The sequence below is a fragment of the Phaseolus vulgaris genome, chromosome 6, assembly GCF_051622355.1.
Source record: "Phaseolus vulgaris cultivar YP4 chromosome 6, ASM5162235v1, whole genome shotgun sequence".
In the NCBI taxonomy this organism is placed as follows: domain Eukaryota; kingdom Viridiplantae; phylum Streptophyta; class Magnoliopsida; order Fabales; family Fabaceae; genus Phaseolus; species Phaseolus vulgaris.
Window position 1 is genome coordinate 9,538,228 of NC_143503.1, and position 23,174 is coordinate 9,561,401.

Consider the following 23,174-nt stretch of genomic DNA (forward strand, 5'->3'; position numbering starts at 1 on the left):
TAAAAGGTCAATTCACCCCCCCTCTTGAACTTTGGCACTATTAAACCCAACAATTGGTATCAAGAGCTGGGACTTGTAGTTTAATCAAGTTGTTTGTAAAAATGTCTGAGTTTAATGTGCTTTTTGCTGAGGGTTCTGCTGTAAATAGACCACCTATGTTTAATGGATTGAATTATGCATTTTGGAAAGTTAGAATGAGAATTTTTATGGAATCCATTGATGCATTAATTTGGGAAGCTGTGGTCAATGGACCTTATGTGCCAATGCAGATTGTCAAAGATGAACAAGTTGAAAAGCCAAGGTCAGAGTGGAGTGATACTGAAAGGAGAAAAGCTCAACATGATCTGGTGGCCAAGAATATAATAACTTCTGCATTGACAATGGACGAGTTCTTCAGAATATCTCAATGTAAGTCAGCAAAGGAGATGTGGGAAGTCTTAGAAGTGACTCATGAAGGGACTGAGGATGTAAAAAGGTCAAGGAAACATGCACTCATCCAAGAGTATGAGCTGTTCAGAATGCAACCAGGAGAGAACATTGCTGATGTGCAAAAAAGATTCACCCACATTGTGAATCACCTCACTGGCTTGGGAAAAGAATTTGATAGAGAGGAGCTCAACATAAAGATATTGAAGTGCCTCGACAGAAGCTGGCAACCAAAGGTGACAGCTATCTCTGAAAGCCGTGATCTGTCAAAATTGGGAACTACTGCATTGTTTGGAAAGCTGATGGAGCATGAGTTAGAGCTTAAAAGACTTAAAGAACAGGAAACAACAGAGAGAAAACCCAAAGGCTTGGCACTGAAGGCAACTGAATTGGATGAGATCAAGGAAGAAAAGGAAGATGTTGAAGATGATGATACAATCAACCTTCTTACAAAAAGATTCAGCAAATTTCTGAGGAAGAAAAGCAAAAATAGGAACCAGCAGAAAAGAAGGTATCCTAAACCTAATGATTTAAATTCCTCTAAATATACTTGCTTTGGATGTGGCAAAACAGGGCATATCAAAACAGATTGTCCAGACAATCAAACAAGGGACAAATCTGCCAGCAAGAAATTTGAAAGGAACAAAGGAAGAAGAGCCTACATCTCATGGGAGGAAAATGAAGTTTCCTCAACCAGCAGTTCTTCAACAGAAGATGAGGAGAACAATCTGTGTTTTATGATGAAGGATGAGGAGTCAAGCTCTGAATCAGTAAGTAATTTCTCTGCTGATTCTGATAACTATGATGATTTGCTTGCTGCCTTCAAGGAAACACATGAGGAAGCCAATAGGCTAGCTGTAATATGCAATAAGCTGCAAAAGGTGAATAATGTGCTTGCACCTAAAGTAAAAACACTTGAAGAAGAATTGCATAAGGCCAAAACAGATTTGGTAAGCCTTGAACTGACTTGCTTGCATGCCTCTATTAAAAACTGTGAAAACTGCAAAAGATTGGAAAAACAAGTGGAATATTTGCTGAAAACCCTTTCCAATTTCACCAAGGGAAGAGAGAACCTTGAGTCTCTCCTTGGATCACAGAATGCTGTTTTCAATAAGAATGGACTTGGTTATATCCCTGGAAATACAACCAATGTCAAAAAGCTTTCAAGTTTTTTTGTTCCAGCAAAATCAGTTTTTTCAGCTTTTAACAGTGGCAAAAAGGCATCTCATGTAACCTGTTTTTACTGCATGAAATCTGGTCATACATCTAGGTCTTGCATTGCTAGAAAACATCTTGTGCCTAAGAACTTAGCTAAGTGGCTACCAAAGAGAAGGTGTTAATCTGTGCTGGACCCTATACTGAAAAGGGTACCATTTGTATATTTTTTATTCTGTTTTGCAGATTGGAAGCAAGAAGAACCAGTGGTACTTGGACAGTGGCTGTTCGAAGCATATGACTGGAGATCTTACAAAGTTCACCAGCCTAAAGCTCAAAGCAGAAGGACATGTGACCTATGGTGACAATAACCGAGGGAGAATTTTGGGCAGAGGAACTGTTGGAACAGGAAATTCAACAACCATTGAGAATGTGCTGTATGTAGAAGGACTTAAGCATAGTCTTCTCAGCATAAGTCAGCTTTGTGACAAAGGATACAAAGTGAATTTTGAGTCAAGTGGCTGCACAATCTCAAGTAATTCATCTAGTAAGGCACTGTTTACTGGTAAGAGAGTGAATAACATTTACTTGTTGAATATCATGGAAACTAACTCTTCAAATGAGTGTTTGCTATCCAGAAGTGATGAGTCTTGGTTGTGGCACAGGAGGTTAGCTCACATACACACAAATCACTTGAATAAATTGAAATCTAAAGATTTAGTTTCTGGTTTACCTAACATTAAATTTCAGTATAACAGGCTTTGTGATGCTTGTGTGAAAGGTAAACAAATCAAATCCTCTTTCAAGTTAAAGGATATTGTCTCTACAAAAAATCCATTGGATGTGTTACATATGGACTTATTTGGTCCATCTAGAGTTGCTAGCTTGGCTGGAAATTTGTATGCTTTAGTTGTTGTGGATGATTACTCTAGATTTACATGGACTTTATTTCTTGCACATAAACATGATGCTTACACTGCCTTTAAGAGATTAGCAAAAATTCTGGAAAATGAAAATGGTTGCTGCATTAAATCAATTCGAAGTGATCATGGGGGAGAGTTTCAAAATGCTAAGTTTGAGAGGTTCTGTGAGAAGCATGGGATAGCTCACACCTTTTCAGCCCTTAGGACACCCCAACAAAATGGTGTAGTTGAAAGGAAAAATAGATCACTAGAGGAACTTGCTAGAACTATGTTAAATGAATCTAAGCTTCCTAAGTATTTTTTGGGCTGATGCTGTTTATACTGCAGGGTATGTCTTAAATAGGACCTTAATAAGACCAATTCTTAAGAAAACCCCATATGAATTGTATAAGGGCAGAAAACCTAGTGTAAGTCACCTTAGAGTATTTGGGTGTAAATGCTTTGTATTGAATAATGGCAAAGAAAATCTTGGTAAGTTTGATGCTAAATCTGATGAAGGTGTGCACATTGGTTATGCTTTGAATGGTCATGCATATAGAGTCTTCAATAAAAGGTTGCTTATAGTAGAAGAATCAATGCATGTTGTTTTTGATGAAACTGATCATAGCCTATCTAAAACTGCTGATGACCCTGACAGTAATGAATTTAAATCTGTTTTAAATCAAAATGAATCGATTCATTTTGATATTGCTGATACACATGCTATACAAGAATCTACTGCAGCTGCAGGTTTGCCAAAAGAGTGGAAAACCCCAAGAGACTTAACCCTTGATAATGTCATTGGAAACATTGAGAAAGGAGTGTCAACTAGAAAATCCTTGAACAATTTCTGTGAAGCAATGGCCTTTGTATCTCAAGTTGAACCCAAGAATTTGAAAGAAGCTCTTAAGGATAGCAACTGGATTTTAGCTATGCAAGAGGAACTGAATCAGTTTGCTCTTAATGAGGTCTGGACTCTTGTTCCTAGAATACCTGAGATGAATGTAATTGGAACAAAATGGGTATTTAGAAACAAAATGGATGAGCATGGAGTGATCACCAGAAACAAGGCTAGGCTTGTAGCTAAAGGGTACAATCAAGAAGAAGGAATAGACTATGATGAGACATATGCACCAGTGGCTCGGTTAGAAGCTGTTAGACTGCTGCTTGCCTTTTCTTGCATCAAAGGGTTCAAGTTATTTCAAATGGACGTGAAGAGTGCCTTTCTAAATGGCTATATAAATGAAGAAGTATTTGTTTCACAACCACCAGGTTTTGAAGACCATCAACATCCAGAATATGTGTTCAAACTCCAAAAGGCTCTCTATGGACTCAAGCAAGCTCCTAGGCAATGGTATGAGAGGCTAAGTGATTTTCTCACCTCACAAGGCTATGACAGAGGCACATCAGATAAGACCTTGTTCATTAAGAAGAAAGGAGATGACTCAATTCTAGTCCAAGTATATGTGGATGACATCATTTTTGGATCAAACAATGGAGAATTGTGTGAAGCTTTCGTGAAAGTCATGAAGAGTGAGTTTGAAATGTCAATGATGGGTGAGTTGAACTATTTTCTAGGCTTGCAGGTCAAACAACTCAAGGATGGCATTTTCCTAAGTCAAGCTAAGTATTGCAAGGATCTGCTGAAGAAATTTGAAATGGACAAGTGTAAACCAATCAGCACACCCTTCTCAACAAACTGTCATTTGGATCATGATGAAGCTGGAATTTCTGTTGATGAAACCAAATACAGAGGACTCATAGGATCACTGCTGTATCTTACTGCCAGCAGGCCAGATATAATGTTTGCAGTGTGCATGTGTGCAAGGTTTCAGTCTGCTCCTAAAGAATCACACTACAATGCTGTCAAAAGGATTTTGAAGTATTTGCAAGGAACTAAAGAAGTTGGCTTGTGGTATCCAGGTAACATTTCATTAAGCTTAACTGGGTATTCTGATTCAGATTTTGCAGGTTGCAAAATTGATAGGAAGAGCACAAGTGGAACCTGCCATTTGCTTGGATCAAGCTTGATCTCATGGCAATGCAAAAAGCAGGCTTGTGTAGCTCTTTCCACTGCTGAAGCAGAATACATTGCAGCAGGGAGTTGCTGTGCTCAAACTATATGGCTTAGACAGCAATTGAATGATTTTGGTATCTCACTTAACCATATACCTCTGCTGTGTGATAATACAAGTGCAATCAACTTAACCAAAAAATCCTGTCATGCATTCAAGAACCAAACACATTGAAATAAGGCATCATTTTCTAAGGGAACACATATCTAATGGAACATGTGATATTAAGTTCATTGGTACTGATTTACAACTTGCTGATTTGTTCACAAAACCATTAGCTAAAGATAGGTTTAATTTTCTGCTTAATGAATTGGGTATTGTAAATGTCAATTGTACCTAGCAGTGAAAAATTAAATCTGTTTATTCGCAATTAAATGTGTTTATTTTCTGCACTGATACGCATTGATGACTAGGAAAGAGAAATTCTGATCTTTGACTGCTTTACTGATTTAGTGGGCATTAACCTCTGTACCTTTGACGGTTTTGGTCATGGTTATGTAACCGATTTGATGGTTTGGGTGCTCAATAAGAATTTGAGTGTATGCATCGTGACCCTAAAGATTTGGTGCTTATTTTCAAAGATACTCTGCACAAAATTCAGAAGCATAAAATCTTCATGCATATCTTCTCATAACTGCCATATCAATCCATTTATTCTGCTATAAATCTGTGTGAATACTTGCTACCCACATTGGCCATTCTCTTTCTATTCTCACCATTTGAAATCAAGAAAAGAATTCAGGTTACCATGGCTTCGTCTTCAAGACAAAAACAGAAAGGCAAGGGAAAGCAAACCACTTCTCAAGGTGTGTTAGAAGGTTGGTTCGCTGGAAATGAAGAAGGCATCAATGCCTACATTCATGAAACAAGCAGGAAGCAGATCAACATACCCAAGGTGCTGGATTTCAACTGGCTGAAAGCTGAAAAATTGGTAGAAACAAGGGCTGTGTTGAAGCACCAGAAACTGAAAAAGATGCTGGAATTAACGGGTAATGTCTATCCTGACTTGGTTAAGGTGTTTTATACTAACCTCACATTGGATGGGAAGAATGTTGTCTCTTATGTGAAAGGGACAAAGATGAAGATCACAAGTGAGGTATGGAATTCTGTGGCTGGAATAAAATATGCTGGACTGAAAGTAGGGAAAGGGAACACCAGTGGAATTTCAGAATTCAACAAGCTGCAATATTACAAAAGTTGCATGAGGAATCCTACAGAAAGCATAAACAGATTCCATGCAGGACATTTGAACCTCACTCCACGTCTAGTTGCATACATCATAGCTTGGCAACTGATTCCAAGAGGGACAAACCATGTTGTCTTACATGAAGAGGATCTCATTCTCCTATACTGCATCATGAACCAGATTAAGGTAAACTGGGTGTTCATTGTCAACGAACACATGCTCAAGTCAAAAAGGTTGGCTGATTACAGGTTTCCCTATGCTATTCTTGTTTCCAAATTAATTGATTACTTTGGTATTGATGTTACAAATGAGAGAAATGACCCTATCAAAGCTGTAAGTGAGATTGATACTTCAACTCTCACCAAAATGGGTTTTCACAAAATTGAAAACAAGTGGGTGGTTCTCAAGGAGAAGGACACTCAAGCAGAACATGAGGATGAGGATGAAGCTGTTGCCATGGAAGATGACTCTCCTGCTGCCCAATCTGAACATGAGGAAGTTGCTGCAAATGCCATTGTTGCCTATCAAAATCCAGAATACCGTGGAGAACCAATGTCTATGTTTGAGAGGCAAGTGCTGTACCGTCTTGATGTCATGTCTGCAGAACAAAGGGCACACTTTGAGGCTACTCATGCAAGGTTCCAACACCTTGATCATCAGATTGAAGGAGTTCAGGCACAGCTTGCAGAGCTTTACTACAAGGATCAGTAGTTTTTCTGCTTTTAATGCTTTCTTTATCAGTTTTCAAGTTTCTGTAATGCTGAACAATTTGGTTTTCTGTTTCTGAACTATTATGGTTATAATTTCTGCTTTATACCCCTGTATTCCCTATGCTTATATGCTGTTTGATGAATCCAAAGGGGGAGAAAAATAGCTCACCATGCTAGGTGAAGCTAGCTGTAACAGGGAGTTAATTCTGCACTTTTAAACCTATTCATATGCTATGCAATACTGCTGTTTTTCTGGTTTAAAATCTGGTGCAGTGCAGGTGCAATTCTGGTTTAAAATCTGGTGCAGTGCAAGTGCTTAAAGCAACAAAGCTATGAGGTTAGCTATGGGGATTTGTCCCCATCAAACAGGGGGAGATTGTTGAAGATGGTTGCTGCCCCTTCAAGATTGTGTTTGATGAAGACTTATATGTAGTGTTTGATGAAGACTTTTATGTACTTTCCATGTATTTGTGCTTTGCTTTAAGTATGTCTTAGTTAGTGCTTAGAGGTTGTCTAAGAGTAGCTTTTTGCTGAGTATCTCACCTCATAACCACTGGCCATGTGTTAAGAACAAGCATAAGTTTTCTAAAACTGTTTTTCACATGTTTTACACAAAAACACGTTTTACTGCATAAAAATAAATCTGTTCTTTTCTAAATAAACAGATTCATTTTCTTCACTGATGCCTTGGCTAAAGTCTTGTAAAAAATTAGATTTTGTGCATCAGGTATTTTGACTAAGTCTTCTTCTTTTCAAAACGACTGAGTTTCAAATAGTTAAACCTTCTCTGTTTTCGTTTTGAAAAATAAATCTGTTCATCTGTAAATGAATAGATTCTTTTTCTCTCTGGTGCCATAACAAGCTTAAACGTTTTCAGTTTTATCTCTGCACCAGAATGGTTGACTAAGTCTCCTCACTTAACAGATTCTCTAACTGCTTTTTGAAAATAAATCTGTTCATTTTATTTTCAATCTGTTCATTTTATAACAGCTTTAACTGTTTTTCAAAATTCTGTTATAAGCTGGCTTTCTATAAAATGCAAACTTGTTTTCTGAGTTTAACAACGAGTCAAACAGTTTATACATTTGCAAAAACAAGTTTTGACAGCAGAGAGTTAAGTGTTTTCAAGGATTAGCATTTGTTCTTCAAAGATTTCGAAAATCACAAAGTGCTTGTTCTTGGTTTGGTTCCAAAAGCTTGGTGTGAGGTGCAGCTACTGTTCTAGCAATCTTGCCTACTGGTTTAAGGCTGATCTTTGTTACCTCAATCAGGTGTAGTCGTTTCACTTCTTATTACTTGTAAAAGTTTGGTTGAATCCTCTTCTTGATAGGTGTTCTTGGAGAGTGGATGTGTGTGTGAGTGCTGAAATAGGTTTTTTCAGCAAGAGTACCTAAGTTCTTGTAGGTTTCAAGAACAGTGGGAAGTGTACTTGATTGTACTGTGTTTTAGTGATTTCCACCTGTTGTTGGTGAAGACTGGATGTAGCTCAGGTTGAGTGAACCAGTATAATTGCTTGTGTTCATTCTCTCTCTCTCTCTCTGCAATTTCGTTTCTGCATAATTGATAAAACAGCAAAGAAATAAATCTGTTCAATTGAAAATAAATCTGTTCTTTCTGGGCACTGTGCATACTGTTCTTGATTTCTGAAAAAGCTGTTGTAATCTGATAAGAACATACATAATCTGCTAAAACCATTGGAACAGATTGACTGTGATAAGCTGATCAAGAAACTGTCAATATCATTAATTGAACCTTAAACAAAGTGCTAAAAATTGAAGCTTGCTGTTCTGTGATTAAGTGTTCTTAATTTCTGGAAAATTGCTTAATATCAAGAAGGACATTCATAGTCTGTTAAAGTCCACTGGAACAGCTTGTGTGCAAAGGTAACTCAATTAATTAGCATGCTATAATCACTTGCTTGAAATTAAAGCTTGCAGTTTTGTGTTTCACTGTTTTTCAAATCTGATATTTGTGTGTGTGCTGCTGAAAATTTTCACTGCATGATCTTGTGATTAATCTTGCTGAATTAAAAGCTTTTCAAACAAAAAACAGTGCTGAAATAAATCTGTTCATTTTTACATAAATCGATTTATTTTCTGTAAAACTGGGTTAAACACTGTTTTTGCGAAGAAGTTTTAAAAGGTCAATTCACCCCCCCTCTTGAACTTTGGCACTATTAAACCCAACACCACCGAGCAGTCAGGAACCCATGAGACCCCGTTCAGCTTGGTCTATGGGTGTGATGCCATGATTCCGGTGGAGATCCAGGAGAGCTCGCCGAGATTCCAGAACTTCGTAGAGGAAGACTCGAATGAAGAAAGAAGGCTGAACCTGGATCTACTGGATGAGGTCAGGGAAGAGGCGAGGTTGAAGGCTGAAGCTGTGAAGAGAAGGGTTGAACGAAGATACAACTCAAAGGTGATGCCAAGGCAGTTTAGAGAGGGCGACTTGGTGATGAGGAAGGCCCACCAGTACGAGATGGAGAATAAACTGTCACCCAAGTGGACTGGACCGTTCAGAATAACCGAGGCGCTCGGGAACGGAGCCTACCGCTTAGAGACGCTGGAAGGAGGGGCGATTCCTCGCACCTGGAACGCCACACACCTGAAGTTGTACTATAGTTAAGAGCTTTGTAAGTAAAGACAAACACAAAGGTTATATTACAATGTCTCTGTTAAAACAGTTTGAAGGGGGCACTCTTTTTTCCCTAAGGAGGGTTTTTAATGAGGCCACCCAATAAAAGAAGAGTTTTCGAAGTATAAGGCGTTTTCAGATTGCATGTTTGCTTTTTTCCAAGAGTTTTGAAGAAAGACCTTGTCGCCTGTACGTGATTTAAGGCAAGAAAAGATATACCGCATGCTTTCTAAAAAGTTTTTAAGTCCTCATCGTTTTTCGGCGATTGGAGGCACCAGTTAAAAGTTTTTAAGTCCTCATCGTTTTTCGGCGATTGGAGGCACCAGTTAAAAGTTTTAAGTCCTCATCGTTTTTCGGCGATCGGAGGCACCAGATGAAAGACCTCAACGCCCTCGCGCGTTCTGAGGGAAGATAAAGACCTCCTCGCCATCGAGTGAGTGCAGGCGAGGAAGAGTAAAAGTCCTCCGTGCTTCTGGGGGCGAGAAGATGTAACCCCTGGGGCAATGTAGAGGCACCAGTAAAAGTCCTCCGTGTTTCTGGGGGCGAGAAGATGTAACCCCTGGGGCAATGTAGAGGCACCAGTAAAAAGTCCTCCGTGTTTCTGGGGCGAGAAGATGTAACCCCTGGGGCAATGTAGAGGCAAGATAAAGACCTTCTCGCCGATGAGCGAGTTCAGGCAAGATAAAGACCTTCTCGCCGATGAGCGAGTTCAGGCAAGATAAAGACCTTCTCGCCGATGAGCGAGTTCAGGCGAGTTAAAGACCTTCTCGCTTAAACATGCGAGCTTAGGCAAGATAAAATCCTTCTCGTCTCGAACGAGTTCAGGTATGGCGCAGAGGGTGGAAGAAGTTTGGAAGGTGGCTAAGGTAGGTTCGAAGAGAACGCCTAGTCAGCCGGTCTTTGTTCTGAAGTCCAGGAGGGTAAAGAGAGATCCCAAAAGGCGTCTCTGCCCCCATGCAAAGAAACAATTGCCAAAGCATGAGGCTAGGAAAAGCTGATATCACCAAGAGTCCTTGGCGATCAGAAGGAGTTCAAACAGCGCCGAGAAGGTTAAAAGACCTGTTTGATGAAGCAGGTCGAGTGGGACGGTGTTTTGAGCCAATAACTGAGTTACAGTTCGTTGCTTGAAGGGTATTCTTACGATAAGGTTAGTGCCTTAAGAGTACAAGTTGGTTAAAGTGATTATTGCTTAAGTTTGAAGTGGTTCGAAGCAGTTAAGTCAAAGGTCGTGTTTGCAAGATCGTTAAGTTAAATCCGACAAAGTTAAACATGCGAAGAAGGTTAAAGCGCTTAAAGAAGTCAGGAGAGGGAATACCCGAACTTTGTCATTAAGATAAGTATCTGTTAAAGGCACATATACACGAGTTTATTACAGAATAATACAAGGGAAATCATAAAAGTAGCAGATGAAGAGGAGTTGATTAGTCTTCAGCAGGAACGACTTTTCCATCTACTACTTCATTGTTCAGTGACACCAGGCTGAGATCCAGGTCGGGGAATAGGCAAGCGAATTGTTCCCGCGCAGCTTCGAATCCAGCAGCCAGAATCTGAGCAGAGTTTAGCTTAAGTTCTTCGATTTGCCCCTGAAGTTCCTCAATCCGCTTCTTGAGGTCTTCGGTTTGCTCTTTCAGCTCTTTATTCTGCTGCTCCAGCTCTTCAACCTGTTTCTTGAGTTGTTCGTTGGTCTCTTGAGCCTGGAGAAGGTCTTCAGTAACCTTCTTGGATTCCGATTGTGCTTGGACCAACTCGGCAGCCACCTTTCCCTTCTCTTTGTTGGCCTCGACGAGATCAGCCATGGCGTCGTCCCTCGCCTTTTCTACTTGCCCAAGTAGTTTCTCTCGGTCGATCGACCTCTGCTCCAGTTTTTGCACCTTAGCGGCGTCAGCTTTCATGAGAGCCTCCAGGTCGACCGCCTTGGCGCGAAGAGGCACAATTTTGCTTTCCAGCTCGACCTTCTCTTGGGCAAGTTGGTGAACTTTGCGGCGAAGGTCAGTAGCCTCCTTGCGCGCCAGCCTGAGCTCGGTATTCATTGCATCCTCCACTCGGGAGTGTTCGATTTCTGCGAGCGTCAGGCTGAAAGACAACTTCTCCACCTCGACCCTCATGGTGCTGTTTTCGGTTTTGAGGTTGAAGAGGTCGTCTTGGAGCCTCCTGGTTGAGCCTTCCACAGCCCTGGTAATGATCGCTGGGATATCCTCTGCTATGGTTTTCAGCTTGGCAGTTAGAGGCTCCCACATCCTTGTGACCTCAAGGGGAAGGTTTGCTGCTTGGAGAGGCGCCTGGTGGGCTTGTTGTGGGTTCTCGTCGCCACCTTCCTTAGCAGGTTCTTCAGTAGTTGCTTCCTGGCGTGGCGACGCAATCGGGGATTCGGTAATCAGAATCGGAGAGGTATGAGCAACCTCATCCCCGATTGGAGCATTTTCTGCAGCTGAAGCGTTTGAAGGGGGGCCCCCTCCAGCTGACACATATGGCGTAGAGGCGCTTGGGGGGTCCTCCAGGAAATTTGGCTCTTGGGCCTCAGCTGCAGGTGGCGCAGTGGCCAGTGGAACCGCTTGGACTGGAGAGGCAGGAGCCTGTGGGGGTGGCGATGATGGAGGAGGAGCAGGCGTCGATGGTGGTGTTGAGGTTGGACAAGGGGGTGGAGCAGGTGGTGAAGAAGGTGCCACCCTCTTCCTCTTCGTAACGAGGCCATCCTCGGTGACCTCGTCGTCCTCTTCTTCCTCCTCATGGATGACTTGAGGGGCTTTCCTTTTAGGTCTCTTAAGGACCAATTTCTTGCGTTGGGCGGGTTCCTTGGGTGGTGATCGCCCTTGGACAATGGCGGCCTCCACCACCGAGTTGGGCACCGTTTGGGAACCGGTCGCCAACCCGTGGTTTCGGGCGAGCACCTTCAGTTCAGCGAGCATGTTTCTGGGCAACATGTCGTCTGCATGGAACGAAGATGCATGGGTTAACTCAAGAAAAAAAAATAAGTGCATAAGGTAATAAACAGCAAAGCAGATGATATGTGCAGGAAAGGTAAAGCCAAAGTCTTGCGCATAACGCACAAGACGCCCAGAAACAGTTAAACAAGAAGCGGCATCAAAACAAGAGTTTAATGTCCTAACCTATTCGAATTTCTAGCTGATCTTCGTAGAATTCGAAGCATATCAAGGTGGTGGTAAGGAATGTTATATTGGCGTCCGCCACCTTTTTCCAGAAGAGACAGAGGTCTCTGTCCAACGCTCCCATGCTGTCAGGACTTCTGGGCCTCCTGAAGCAGCTCTTGGACTCCTTCTTCCCCTTGTCCACCCAGTACAAGGGGAAGCCATCGAGAAGGGAGGTGTCCTTGTCGTTCGCACGCACTTGGACGAATTTCCCCTTCCAGTCCTTGTAAGATTGCTGGAAGATGGCAAAGATGGACCTCCCAGCAATCGCGTTCAAGCTGACCCACAGGCGGTCTCCTGGGTGCTTGGCTTCGAAGAGGAATAAAAACACGTCCACCGACGCGGGCAACCCCAGGTGGACGCACATTACTTGAAAAGCTCGAACAAACGCCCAGCTGTTGGGGTGGAGCTGGGCGGCAGCAATGTTGAGCTCGGTAAGAAGTTCCCTCTCGAATCGGGTGAAAGGGAACCTGAGCTTGACCTTCTTGAACAAAGTCGTATAGACAAAGCAGAAGGGCCCGTCGGCGCTTACTTTGTCATCAGCATACATGGGCAGATCGGCGGGGCAAGGCAGCACCATCATCTTCTCGTCGTGCTCCTTGTGAAACGATTGGTAAATCTCGTCCCCCTTAGTCAGCCGCAAGACTGCTCCCGCAGTGTTCACAGAGGATGTCTCTTTCAGAAGGGTTGAGTTGGCCCAGGGATACAAAGTTTTGAAGTCTGGCAGAGGAACGGGGGCTCCTCCGGCGATAGGTGGGGTCGCCTGGGCCAGGACAGGTTGGGAAGACGCAGGCCTCTCAGCCTGCGAAGACGAAGCGCCACGAACTGGTGTTGGGTCGTGTGCTTGTGAAGGAAGGTTTCGTGCTGAAGGAGGAGGGTTCGGGGTAATCTTGGTGCGAGTCATGATAGCAGCTGCAAAGGAAGAAGAAAGGAAAAATGATCAGGGGGTTACAAAGGCTGACTCGATCATAGAAGGAAGGTGAAAGACGAACGAATGTAGGTTCGTTGCGACGATTGACGAAGCCCTAAGTTACGCAGAAGAATAAATGGAAAAACAACCCACAGCGTATGCACCAGGCAGTTACAGGATGATGCGAATCGGTTAAAATGCAAGGAAAGCCAGCAGAAGAAGGAAAGTAGGTACCTTTTGATGATCAGGGAGACGATGAATGTTGATGGTGATTCAGAATGCTGGAGAGCGCTGAGAGTTTTTCGCAGAAGAAAGTTGGAGCGTTCGTGAATGCGAGGGAAAGTGATGGAACAGTGCTGAGTGAAAATGGGTTTAAGGGTTTTTTTCGAAATGGGTTTAGGAAGCGCAAACGGCAACTGAAGAGAGCCGTTGATGAAGCCACGCGTCAAACGATGAGTGAGGGGTTTGGTGGAGCGTCAGAGCAGCAGAAGGTACAACCGCTTGGAATTCTGCGTCAGTGCCACGTAGACCGGTGTTGAAGTGACTTTTTCAGTCTTTTCGCTAGACAAGTCTTCGCTTAAGACTGGGGGGCTTGTGTACCGCCCTGGTAGTCGGGAGTGATGACGTGGCACCCTGCTACAGTATAGGCGTGTTTGCATGGCGCCAGGTTGGCAAGAGGGAAGGAAGTCGGGGGGCTCGTGTAGTCGCCAGTTGTTAAGTTGGCGTGTTCCGACCTCCAGCATATCAGAATCGGCGATCACCAGGTTAGAGATGAAGTCGCCAGATGAAGGAGATCGCCAGAGCGAGCACATCGCCAAAGATGAAGGAGAAGCAGATTATGAAGGCGGCCGGCGAGACCACAGGGAAGGTGTATGAAGACCCCTAACTCGCCAGTTTCAGTAGAGATCGCACTCCCAAGTTAGCTATGCACTGGGCAGTACCATGCATAAGTAACTTAGCCAAAATGAGAGTAGAAGCAGCGCCAAGTCAGGGAGCCTCCAGATGATGGCACGTGTACAGTTGGATGCGAGCCACGTGTCCAAGTCTGTAACTACCAGGAGAGAGAAAGCTACCAGGTATATAAGAGTTCTTAACAAACTTTCTGAGGTACGCACGTTCAGTTTATACACTTTACGCTTGCGAGTGATAGAGCTGACTGTGAGAGAGGATTTGCACGGTTCTTGTTCTCTTAGTATTTGGTGATACCGTCACTGACTTGAGTGTTGGAGTGCGATCGGCCGCAGCGGCGCCGTACTGTTTCTTTGCAGGTTCTTGAGGTAGATCCCGAAGAGGAACGGAGGTGAGAAGCGGTGCGCACGTCGATCCTTTGACGAGGCAGTTTCCAGCGTTTCGGTCAACAGGCAGGATCATAAAGCATCTTTAGACATTAGTTTAGAACTTTATAGAAGTTGACCCTTCATGTCTCACTATAGGCGCTAGAAGTGGGTAGCATGCAAGGGACTTTTGGTTAGCTTGTTGTGTAAGCTTTGTAAACTTCATGACCGGTCCTTTTCCTATATAAGGAGGGCTTGGGTCCTTCTAAATGCAGAATTGATATTGATAGTACCGAAACTCTCCCAAAATTGGTCAGCATTTGAGAGACTTGTGTCTTCTCTTATCTAGTCTTATCTTGAGAGCAATCTTGGAGCCTCAAGTGGCGGCATCTCACTCATCTTGGAGCTTTGCATCCTCTAAGTGGCGTGTTCCCTTCCAAGGACTCCAACCACATAAGTCTCCTTCTCTTTTCCATCTTCTTCCTCCATTTCCATGTCCATATAAACTCTTAAAACATGTCTTAGGTCTTTTCTTGCACTTATATTCGGTTCTTTGGGTTTCTTTCTTGTTTTGTTCGGTTCATCTTCTTCTTTACTGTTTTTAAACGGTTCATCTTCCTTCTTTCATGATTTTGTTCGGTTCAATTCATTTTTTAGACATTTTAAACGGTTCATTTGATTTCTTGTGCCTTTTAATCGGTTCAATTGACAAGAAATGGATTTCTATATAAGTTTTGGTGTGATGGCTCAAGTTTTGGTGAGTTCTTGAATGAAAGAACATTGATCCAATTCTAGAAAAGTGCCTATTTACTTTCTAACTCAAGTTGATTCCATATACTGTCTAAGAAGCATCTATATCTTGCTATTGGAATCATATCATGTGGTATCATGAGTCTTAGGTTTGTTCTTGTTTGTGTTTGAGTTGTTTTGGCATTTTTAATTCAAGAACTTTACATTCTTATTGTTACTTTTCTGTTTTAGGTTTATTTTTGGGTATTTCTTGTTGTTTTCTTGTTGTTATTACATTGTCTTTGTGTCTTTTTGATTTGTGAATCCTTATAAGTTTTGTCAAAGTCATGTTTCTTCCAACAATGTTATCAATTCTTTGTGGTCCTTTTGTTGTAATTTTTGTTTCTTGATTTTGTGTAGTGCAGTTTTATGTGTTTGTTTCTTGATCCTTTGGTGCCTTTTCTGTTTAGTATTGAGTTCATGCTTGTGTAATAGACCTATACAAGTTCTTACAACTTCATTTCCATTATGTCTTTGCTAGTTTTTCATTTTTGTTAGGTTTCTTTTGTTTCTTGAAAACGTGCTGACTGTTTCGATTTATTGCAATTTATTTGCTCACTTGAAATTTCTGAAATTATGGATTTGAGTTCTTCAAGGTGTTATAAAAGCATAGAAAAAAAAGTACTTCAAAATTCAAAGTACAAAAAAGAATGATAAATGAAATACGAATAGTGTGCAATTCTGCCGAAAAAAATACGGTAATCTGGCAGTTATTTTACAAAATTTATCACAATTAATTGGCTTACTGTTTTTGAGTAATTCCAGTGCCATTATTGAGATAAGATCTTGAACTTTCTGTGGTTACAATTTCATAATCCAGTTCGCTTTATATCATTCCAGATAAATCTGTAAACATCACGCACAGTTTGCGCAAAAATATTTTCCAGTAGTTCTGTTTTTGTTTTCTTCATCTACTCTAGTGCTTTTCTCTAGGTCTCTTTTGTGTGCCTTCTTTTTCATTGAGTACCTTATTTTCTTGCTTGTCTTTTATTCACCATTCTTTGTGTTTGTCATAATTCTTGTATTCCTTTCGTGTATCCTTTTCTTGTTTACACCTTTTCTTGTTTGTCTTTGATTGTTCTTTGGTTTTGTGGTGCTTGGCTTTGAGATTGCGTGCTTTTGCTTTGACATCTTTCATATGAGGTTACTAAGGACTCAAGAACAGATTGGTTAAGGGAAGTATTCTTTCTTTGGAGTGCTTTGAGTGACTCCAACCTTCGACACCTTGTTATCTTCTTTGTTGCTGACATTATTTTCTTAACCTTGTTTGCTTTTGTGTTTGCTGTTTTCTTTTATCATGGATACATATTCTAGTGCTGAATCTTCAAAACCACGCTCCACTCATAGAGCCTATGTTCTTAATGAGTTGAAAGAAGCAAGGAAGGCTATTGCTGAAAAAGATGATGCTTTACAAAGATTGGAAGAACGTTTGGCCAAGGTTTAATTAAAGCAAGAGAGAGTTTCTCCTCGGCATGATAGGCATCCTTCACCTCGGTATTCTTATAAGGGTTCTTCTTCTCACGACCATGGAGAGGAGTCTAGACGAAGGAGGCATCACCCTCATTCCCATGGAGGCAGCCACCACCGTGACCAAAGACAACATCAAGAGCCAAAGCCTCAAGTTCCTTTTGTAAAGGTCCCTAGTTTTAGTGGGGATAGTGATCCTAATTTGTATTTATAATGGGAGGCTAAATGTGAAATTTTTTTTACAGCTTATAAGGTAGAAGAGGATCAAAAAGTGAATATAGCCTCTTTAGAATTCATAGATTATGCCATGAGATGGTGGCATAGTATTGTAATGGACATTGGCTATAACAAGAGACCTCCCGTGGTCTCTTGGGACGATTTAAAAGAGTGTATGCGCTTTAGATTCGTACCACCACACTTTAGGAAAGACCTCATGTTGAAGCTCCAACGGTTTCAACAAGGCACGCTAAGTGTGGATGCATACTTTAAAGAGTTAGAAACACTTTTGCTTCAAGTTAAATTGCAAGAAAGTGAGGAAGCTATGATTGCTAGGTTTGTAAGTGGCCTAAGAAGGTATATTCAAGATGTTGTTGAACTTCAAGAGTATTCATCTTTGGGATCTTTGGTTCACCTTGCAATGAAAGTTGAAGCCCAACTTTCTAAGAGAAATTCTTTTAAAAACTCTCCCAATGATGGTTATTATAACAACTCTTGGAAAAGTAAAAAGTCTTTTTCAAAACGTCCTTAAAAGGATTCTTTCAAACTTAAGGATTCTAGGCCTTCCACTTCTATTCCTAAATCTCCAATCAATTCGTCTAGTAAGAAATGCTTTAAGTGTATGGGTTATGGTCACATTGCGGCTAATTGTCCTTCTAAGAGGAATATGTTTGTGCATAATGGCATTGTAGTTAGTGAGCATGATTCGGATTCACCTAAGCATTATTCGCATTCTAGAACATCTAGTGAGCATGAGAGTGAGAGTCCACTTGAAGGAGATTTGTTGGCTGTGAGAAGACTTCTTGGTCAAGTTTTACAACCTTTTAATGAAAGTCAAAGGGAAAATATTTTTCATACAAGATGTCTTATTCAAAACAACATTTGTTCTTTAATAGTGGATGGAGGAAGTTGTGCTAATGTGGCTAGTACAAGATTTCTTATTCAAAACAACATTTGTTCTCAACAATCAGTTCCAAGATGTGTTTCAAGATCCTCCTAAAGGCCTTCCACCTTTGAGAGAGATTGAGCACCAAATTGATTTAATTTCGGGCTCTTCTTTACCTAATCGTCCGACCTATAGGACCAACTCAAGTGAGACTAGGGAAATTCGCCAACAAGTTGAGGAATTGATTGCTAAAGGGTGGGTTCAAGATAGTATGAGCCCTTGTGCTATGCCTATTATACTTGTCCCTAAGAAAGATGGAACATGGAGGATGTGTTCCGATTGTAGGGCTATAAACAACATTACAATTAAGTATAGGCATCCCATACCTAGGCTTGATGATTTGTTGGATGAATTGCATGGTTCCCAAATTTTTACAAAGATTGATCTTAAAAGCGGCTACAATCAAATCCGTATAAAACCGGGTGATGAATGGAAGACGACTTTTAAGACCAACTTCGGCTTCTACCTCTTCTTGATCTTGATCTCCATCACTTTTGTTGCTCTGATAGTTTTAACCGGTTAATCCTGCGTTTTAACTGATTGTTCTTTTGCTGCTGCACCTATGCTTTGGTTTTCACTTTGGTTTGATTTTGAAAACTGTTTAATGGTGCTCTGTTTTTCTGGAAACAAATACTCTGTGCTTTTCTGCTTTTATTTGTGATTGCAATTGATAACAAAATTCTAAACAAATATCCCAAAGCGACTAGGGACTTGTCTTCATCAAATAGGGGGAGAATGTTGAACATATGGCTTTGATGACCCCAAATCTGTGAAGATGCTTGCATGCTGTGTTGCTGCTGTTTGGGTTTAGTTTTTAGCGTTTAGATTTTTTGTTATATCACTCTTGAAAAACTTAGCTTAGCTAGAGCAATCTTGTTTGAAAAAGAAAATAAGTTTTTCAAAGCTAAGTGATAAACAACCGATTGATTTCACGATTTAATCGGTTATTTGACACATAACATGTTTGAGAGTTTTTAAACTAACTTTGACTTGGTTGACCAACAGACTTACCATTCAACCGGTTATTTCGAGATTTCAACCGGTTGATTGTTGTATCTTTAACAGCTTTTCAAAAATCAGTTTAACCTGTTTTTGTTGGCCTTTTAAGCTGTTTTTGGCTCGTGATTACCTGACTATAACGGTCATATCTAAGAGCTATAAAATGTGTTCTCCCTCATCCTTTTGAATAATGATTGAGAAAGATTTAAAATCTGATTTGAGAGAGAAGTTTTAAAAGAGTTTTTGCAAGATTGCTTAGAGGCTTTGCAAGTGTTCAAGAAGTGATTCTAGGAGCCCTGTGATTTCCTGAAGTCAGGTGTAATCTGCTCCTACTTAGTTTCTTGTATTTGAATTTTGATATTGTAAAAGTGTATGTAAAATCTTGTAAAGTCAGTGTGATTTTGGCTTGAGGTGTGTGCTGGTGCAAAGAGGGTGAGTAGGCTTTGCGGGATTCAAAGTCACCTCTTTGTGATTTGTAAGTTGTAATATGTGATTTGTTACATAGTGAAATACTCAGTGGTTTGACTGAGGACTGGATGTAGCTTTGGGATTGAGTGAACTAGTATAAACCTTGTGTGTAATCTCTCTATCTCTATCTCTTTAATAACTGTTTGATATTTGCTTTGCAGTCATTAACAACCGGTTATCTCTGTATTTCAACCGATTGATATTCTTGTTTTGCAAACTGTTATACTTGCTTTTATCTTTGTGCTAAAAACAACCGGTTATATCGAAATATTAATCGATTGTTTTTTTGTCAACTAATTTAATTGTTCTTTTCTGTTAGTTGTTCTGATCGTCCTTTCTGTAATTCATTAAAGGTTCATTCTTAATCAATCCTTTCTGAAAATCTTTCACTAAACAATTCACCCCCCCCCCCCCCTCTGGTTCTAGTCATCAAACCTAACACTTCTCCCCTTATTTGTCTCATCAAATAGACAAAAGGAAGGATTAAAACAACATAAAGAAAAAAAAATTGTTTAGAAACTTATACCAGAAAATTAAAAGGAGAGACTGTTCTCCCTTTCAAATTGTAGTTCCATAATCTGATTCTAAACCTTTTCAATTTGTTCATCCAGAGTTGAAAAACGTGCATCCATATGATTGAATATTGATTCACACAAATCATGGAGATTGCTTTGGTTCTCAGCAAAGGTGTCCATGCGGTTGATCATCAATCTTTCAAAAGGAGACATTGTTGTCATACTTTCTGTGTAAGCATCATTGTGACCAGCCTCTTGAGTCTCAACAGCAGGTTCATCTTGTGTTGCTGCTTCTTCAGGTTCATCACCCTCATTTGTTCCACTTGGGCCAACTTGATCACCATCCTTGCTCACCCATCTCCCACCAATTTTTGTAAACCCTATTTTGCTTAGGGATCCACTCTTAATCTCACTTAAGGGCTTGATAATTTCAGGTAGATCCCCTTCTATAACCACTTCAAAATAGTGAAGAAATTTAGAGATTAAAATAGCATAGGGATAGTGGAAATCACATAACCTCATAGATTTTTGCATATGCTCCTTGATGGTGTGAATCCAATTGATCTTCACTTTGTTCATGATGCAATAGATCAGCAGAAGATCTTCTTCAGAAAGAGTGGAGTGATTGCTCCCCCTAGGTGTGATAATCCATGATACTATGAAGGCTATGAGCCTTTCATCAAGCTTTAACCCTCCAACTGAAAAATTTCTCACTTCGGAGAGGGGATTTTTAAGACAACCTTTGTAGAACTGTATTTTGTTGAATTCTTCAACAATTCCAAGGTTTCCTCTGTTGATCCTCAACCCAAAGGATTTTAATCAAGCCACAACAGCCCATACATCATTTGTGATGACCATATCTACACCTTTCCCATGAGAAACAAGTGAGTCACCATTGAATTGAAGGTTAGTGTAAAGTACCTTCACCAAATCTGGATAAATGTTTCCAGTGAGTTCAAGGAAACGTTTCAGCCTTTAATCCTTGAGTAGGCTCCTCACAGTATTCAAATTCTGCTGCTTCATCCATGTAAAGGAGATAATCTTGGGTGTATTGACACTTTTCCTACTAGTTTCATGTAGGTATTTGTCAATCAATTATGAATCTCCAGAGAACCACCCTTCAAGCTTTCCACCACTCCTAACAACCCTGGTTTTCATTCTTTTAGTATATGGAGAAGTTCCAGCCATTGCTTAATCCAGAAAGGAATTCTTGCACATTGCAGAGAAAAATGTTGATTTGACCAAAATTTAAAAGCAACTTTGATGGAGGAAGGCCCAAGCTCACCATACTATGAAAGCCAAGCTTCCAAGACCAAGACCGTCTAGCCTTCACAAAGAAGCGTCTAGCCTTCCAAAAGGAGCGTCTAGCCTCACAAGGAGCGTCTAGCCTCACAAGGAGCGTCTAGCCTCACAAAGGGAGCGTCTAGCCATGATGAGGAGCGTCTAGGCCAAGGCTACATGAGGAGCATCTATGAAGAGTCCTAGACCGTCTAGCTTCACACACACAAGGGCCAAAGCTACGGTTTGGGAGAGAAAAGGTTTTGTTGCATAAAAGGCCCATTAGGGGTACTTAGTAAGATAGGTAGTGTAGAAAGAACTTTGTGAAGGAAACCTTCTAGAACCTAGGGTTGTGTGGCCGGTCATTGCATGGCACATAGCTTAGAATTTAGATTTAATTTTGGTTTTCTTTTCCTTAGAAATGTAGCTTAACTTTTAAGCCCAAATAGCCTATAAATAGGGAGGCTATCTCATTGTATTTGACAAGTTTATTTGAGTATTGTTATGCTGCCCATTTTGTGCACTAGCTATACTTCTCCTAGAAATCTAGGCTATAAACTTCACTCCCTTCACCTTTCTTCATAGAGCTGGCCGAACCTCTCTAATTCATACTCATCATGCACCTTCAAAGCCATCACAACTCCTAGGAGGGCTTTGTTTCACTCACCCATTGCTTCCGCATCCATTTTTACTACTTTGATTCAAGAAGAACACATGAAATGCCATCATTTGGTATCATGAGCTATTGGTTCTTCAAGATGAGTAGCTTGTCTTTTTAATTTCAGTTCTTCTTTATTTTCATCTTTGTCATTTCAATTCCTTACTTGTCTTGCTGTTTTTTATATTTTAATTTGTTCTTGGTGTGCTTTGTGGAAGATCCAACCCAAGCACTCTTGTTCATTTGATCTTGAATAAGTTCTTGTGCAATTTGTGATAGGATTCCATACACCTTTGTGTTGCTATTTTTGTTTTAGGCTTTGAGTCTTTATTGCTTTCATTATTTTGCTTCATATTATGCTTTGAGTCTTTAAATTTATGAATCTATACATGTTTTGTCAAGTCATGTTCATCCATATTGTCATCAATTCTTAGTAGTCCTATTTTTTTTGGCTTGATTGTTTCTTGTTTTGGGTCTCTTTATATTGCTATAATCTGCTGTTATTTTGATCCTTTGATGCTTTTTATTTTTAGTTTGAGTTCATAATTGTGTCTTAGTTCATACACAATTTCCATTCTCACATTTTCCATTGTGTTAATTTGGTTATCTTGCTGTTTTCTTCCAGTTTTTCCAGTTTTCCCCTGTAACACCTCTCTGTTCTGGGCTGTTTTGTTTATAAAAATTTTTCCACCCATAGGAAAATTCTGAATTTCTGTAAAATGCAAGTTTAAGGTGTTATAGAAAAGACAAAAAAAGAATGAGGTCAAAAGGAGCAACAGAAAAAAAATGATAAATCTCACAAAATCAGAGTGCGAATCTTGAGCGTTACAGCTGGCCTAACTGCACACCAAATTTGCAAAAATTATTAAAAAAACATGGTGCATGCGTTTTAGGTGATTCCAAAGCCAAAATTTAGCTAAGATCCTGAATTTTCTTGTATCCAAATTTCAGAAATAAATCTTACAATTACAGCTCAGCATAAATCGGGGAACAAAACTGTTTTCTGGCCCACAACATTTTCCAGTGGTGCTGTTTTTTTATTTGGTCATCTAATCTAGTGCTTTTCTTTAGGAATTCCTTTTGTGTGCCAACTTTTATTGAGTACCTTTAATTGTTTGCTTTAATTCCTTGAATCTCTTTCTAAGTTGTCATATTATAAATCCTTTTGGTGGTACTGTTTTCTTTCAATTAAATTTGTTTCTTGCTTTTGTTTCTTGACCTCTCTTTTGTGGGTGCTGGAATTTAATTCTCTCTTGGTGCTTATGTGCATGGAAATTGACTTGGGTTAAGGTTAAGCCCTTGTGAATAGGTGCTGGAAATTGGAGAATTAAAGCCAACTTTCTAAGGAGGAGTCAAGCTAAGGCGAAACAAGCTTCTTGAAACAAACACTACAAACACCTAGAAGATCAACAATCAAGAC

The 23,174-nt window shown here is 40.4% G+C and overlaps 1 protein-coding gene across 1 annotated transcript; it reads left to right on the forward strand.

Moving 5' to 3' along the window:
* Positions 1 to 101: 101 nt before the first annotated feature.
* Positions 102 to 16,651, forward strand: LOC150026303 (uncharacterized). The gene is made up of 3 exons (XM_090303813.1): positions 102 to 1,577; positions 16,048 to 16,055; positions 16,522 to 16,651. The coding sequence occupies exons 1-3, from the start codon at positions 102 to 104 to the stop codon at positions 16,649 to 16,651; spliced, it is 1,614 nt and encodes a 537-aa protein (XP_090159939.1).
* The last annotated feature ends 6,523 nt before the right edge of the window (positions 16,652 to 23,174 follow it).